The sequence below is a fragment of the Chenopodium quinoa genome, unplaced genomic scaffold (genome assembly GCF_001683475.1).
Source record: "Chenopodium quinoa cultivar QQ74 unplaced genomic scaffold, ASM168347v1, whole genome shotgun sequence".
NCBI classification, from domain to species: Eukaryota; Viridiplantae; Streptophyta; class Magnoliopsida; order Caryophyllales; family Amaranthaceae; genus Chenopodium; species Chenopodium quinoa.
This window is the reverse complement of record NW_018742959.1, coordinates 3,295,311-3,299,150: the sequence shown is the minus strand read 5'-3', so window position 1 is coordinate 3,299,150 and position 3,840 is coordinate 3,295,311. Positions and strand designations below refer to the sequence as shown.

The 3,840-nt window shown below is 43.0% G+C and overlaps 1 protein-coding gene across 2 annotated transcripts; it reads right to left on the bottom strand.

The window, feature by feature from the left end:
- Positions 1 to 1,108: 1,108 nt before the first annotated feature.
- On the bottom strand, positions 1,109 to 3,150 carry LOC110728712. 2 transcript variants are annotated; one of them, XM_021908354.1, is made up of 5 exons: positions 2,154 to 3,150; positions 1,927 to 2,085; positions 1,524 to 1,850; positions 1,313 to 1,450; positions 1,109 to 1,226 (listed from the first exon to the last, which is right to left on the bottom strand). In XM_021908354.1, exons 1-4 carry the CDS (start codon positions 2,250 to 2,252, stop codon positions 1,313 to 1,315), a joined length of 723 nt encoding a protein of 240 aa, XP_021764046.1. In that variant the 5' UTR covers positions 2,253 to 3,150; the 3' UTR covers positions 1,109 to 1,226. The 2 variants fall into 2 exon arrangements, with proteins under 2 accessions (XP_021764046.1, XP_021764047.1); XM_021908355.1 differs by lacking the exon at positions 1,109 to 1,226 and having other exon boundaries at positions 1,237 to 1,450.
- Between the last annotated feature and the right edge of the window lie 690 nt (positions 3,151 to 3,840).

Here is a 3,840-nt window from a genome sequence, read left to right as displayed (position 1 = left end):
ATATAGTGTTGCCAAGGAATACGACCACAATCTCATCTCCTTTAAACAAGAAAAGATGATGGTTAGAGTCCCAATGGTGGACGGTGGCGTGAAGGAAATCAAAATTGATCACTAGTTTCATATAGTTCAATAAAGGGTCTAGGTGGTAAATTTTGAAAGCTAGTTTATCCTCGGTTGAGAAGGAGGTGACCCATTGCTTCAAGCGTTGTTCAAAGGTTTTCACCATTGTTCAAATCTAAAAAAAAGAGAGAGAGAATTTAGAGAGATGAATTCTTTTTAGATTCTTATTACTAAGCGAATGAATGCGAAATACTTAAAAGCCTACACGAAATCGCGTTTAAATAGACCCAAAAGGGGCAAAATTTTGGCAATTTTCGCTCGAAAGAAAGATCACCAGCAGGTGTCGCGCGCAACTCGGCAGGTGTCGTGCGTAACTCATGAGTTACACGCGACATACGCTCGCAACCAATTCACATGCGCGCCACAGCCGCGCGCAACTCCTACGGTTGCGCGCGTCTGCTCTGACACGACATGTGAGTTAGGATTATTTCCGTATTTTGAACTACAAAATGACGGAATCCCACCAGATCTTAAGACAAATCATACGCTTACCTTTTACTAACCTTTGTGTCCTTTTCCTTAATATTTTCTTATTTTTCATATTCTCTTTTTTATTTTCTTTTACTTTCTTTTTCTTTTTTTCATTTTTTTTCCTTTCTTTTTTCTATTCCCTTGTTTTCTTTTTGTTATTTTTTCGAGGGGGTTAAGTCGGGAACCTTTCCCTCCCTCGAAAATTTTTTGCTTGGAAAATTTTTGCAAACTTTTATATAAAAAAAAAAGAAAAGGTAGAATATAAAAAAATAAATAATAATAATAAAATAAAAATGTACACATGGAAACAAAAGAAAATGACATATATACAAAAACAAAAAAGCATGTCATATGTACAACAAAAAAATATATACATTTGTTTCCTAATATAAAAAATGTGTGTACAAAGGAAGTCAGGATGGTCGGCGACTCCCAGACGGATGCTGCACATCCTGCAAAATCCGAACGAAGATGAATACATAAAATATGTATAACTTCGTTACAAGAAAAATAAATAATAAACTTACCGCGACCATCCGATGATCACGACATGACAAAGTGAGGAGAGTTCTCCGATAAGCAGCTCGGAAAGCGCGCAAAGTCCTCACCATGTCGGTTACGGTCTCTCACGGAACCTGTTCCAAAAGACAAGGACAGTTAGCAAAAATGTATATGAATATATATATATATATATATGAATACATATGCATAAGGAACATACCTATTCAACCGTCTCAAGAACAAACGATATTCTCTCCTCATCCTCCGATGCTGGAAGGATCTCACGAATTACCGACCTAACGACATCGGTATACGTGATCTCCACTGCAGGTTGCACCCAACCCCGTAACTCAACCCGCTGAAAAATAAATAAAAGAGTCAAAGTTCCAAAAAAATAAATATAAATAACAACAGAGAGTTAAAGTACAAACCGGAACAAAAGCTGGGAAAGGAGTCAGCCTGGATTCATTGAAAGTCGGATACGATGCATCCGGCAGCACCAGCTGCTTTGCTGGATAACCAAGGATCGCCTGAGCTCGATCCTCGGTAGACAGCAAGTTCGGACGTAACATCCGGATCGGAGGATCCACGGGAACCATGGATGCAGACTGCCAGAGAACACGCTCGCCTAAAAACCAAGCGTCTGTCCTCTGAAGGACTGGAAGTCCCTGATAAAGAGCCCGGAAACGGCAACAGATCATGCCGGATCGGACAACCTCAGTGACTCCGACGATCAGACTCCAAGGACAGAGATCGATCTACAAACACAACCATATGAAAAATCGTCAGAAAATAAATAAAATCAAAAGTTGCACATGTAGTTGGAATACTCACCGACGCACGAGTCGCCGAAAGGATCCTCTGGCAAAAGTCGCCGACAGAATTGGCTCGTCTCTTCTTAATCGTGACCAATCGATGGTCGATAGGAAAGTGAGCAGCCCCAAGCATCCTAGGGGCTAAGAAAGGCAGGTACGAGGATCCCCAAGCCTGAAACTGAAAAAAAGGATAAGCCTGAAGGAGAAAAGCAAAAATAATAATCGAAAGAAGATTAAAGTATGTACCTCAAGGATACGACCGTGCCACGTAAGGGAGATCCGAGGCACCTCAGTAGCTGCCGCGGAATCCATCACCCGGGTAGCTTTGCCCATAGCAGTAAGCATACGGGCATACGATGTTGGGGTTTGGTGAGTCCTACTCACCGTGGAAAAAACCCGAGCCAAGGATCACACTCGCCCGACTAATTGGGGTCTTACTTGAAAGCTTAGCCCCGAAAATACAAGAGCCTCCGACGGAGATCCACCCGCAAAAACAACTACTGACTTTTAGGTCCGTTACCTTGAGGTTAGAGAGGTCCAACCAAAACCCGAGTATTATGTGAGTTTAAGAGTTTTTGCAAAATGCAATGCACTAATGAACTCCTACTCACGCACCATTCCCAAAAACCCAAGTTGGGAATTTATAGGGAATGGTGAGAATGGGAATTTCTATACCATCAATGTGGGAGTATGAAATTTCACAATTTATTTTAAAGCTAAAATAAATAAATAAGCAAACTAATAATAAATCTATAAGTGTCATTAATACATGAAAAGGGAAGTGAGGACCACTTGGAGAGGGGGGGACCAAACTTGCTCCTCACTCCTTTCTTTCCTTGTGCCAGATGTCCCTCACACTTAAAGCCTCCCTTCACATGCTTTCCTTTAGCCCACGACCCAGCTACCCGCACCAAGGTGATGCGGGCTGCTGCTGCTCGCAGCTAGCATGCCTCGCACGCTTGTGCGGGCTGCTGCTGCTTGCGGCCAGCAAGCCACGCACACCTTGTGCGGGCAGCTGCTGCTTGCGGCCAGCAAGCCACGCACATCAGGTACGGGCTGCTGCTCACTTGCGGTCGTGGCTACCCTTGGCTGCTAGCATTGTTGCGCTAGCATGCACCAGCTAGCCTAGGCTCGACTTGGTGCACATGCTAGCCACCATGCCACGCATTATGCCCCTAGCACTAAGATGCTCGGGGCATTCCGATGCTAGGGGTATTTTGGGAAATATTGTTGATTTATAATTATTTGTGTGTCTCGTCTTTTACTATTTTTTACTCGATTTCCGACGCTCGGTTTTGATGCTTTAAGCTCGAATTTCCGACGTCTAAATATTTAATACTCGGGCAAATCATTAATTTCTTCCGAATTAATTCGTTAAGCCGATTTTTTAATTGCTTGGGTGTGACCCGAAGGGGTCAGTCAAGATTAAGCTGTAATATTAATTATACATTAATATTACTGATCGGAAGCGGCCTTCACCTAGGCATTCCGATCATTTGACCTTACTGAATATATTAGCTTTCTAATAATTCTGAACCCACTATAAGAATAATACACTTGTTCTAAGAACACCATTCCTTTCATACGACACCTCCGCCCAACTCTAGTTACCTACTTGCCCCAAATAACTAAGGCAAATAAGTAACCCAATATCGAAACGTTCTCCACGATCACTCAAGATAGTGATGGAAAGAACGTGAGCAATGTATATCCGAGCCAGCTGCTCAGGTGTACATTTCCAATCAAGCTCGTTAGCCAACAACTCATCGGCAAGAAACGAGTACGGACAAGACTGTACGTATACGTGAAGGGCCGACGCAAGACGGTCCCCCACAAGGTCGCGCAATCTCTCGTTTGACACCTTAACGAACTCTATGGCTACGGGCTCGCCTCCAAAAGGAAAACCCGTAATCATAGAGAAATTGAAAGGGGT

What these genes read in the sequence shown, in the direction of transcription:
- LOC110728712 (XM_021908354.1), bottom strand. Translation starts at nt 2,252, where the DNA reads ATGCTTACTGCTATGGGCAAAGCTACCCGGGTGATGGATTCCGCGGCA. An exon ending in TTTCGGCGACTCGTGCGTCG is followed by an intron (nt 1,851 to 1,926) that starts GTGAGTATTCCA and finishes TTGTGTTTGTAG; the next exon opens with ATCGATCTCTGTCCTTGGAG. An exon ending in CTTTCCCAGCTTTTGTTCCG is followed by an intron (nt 1,451 to 1,523) that starts GTTTGTACTTTA and finishes TTTATTTTTCAG; the next exon opens with CGGGTTGAGTTACGGGGTTG.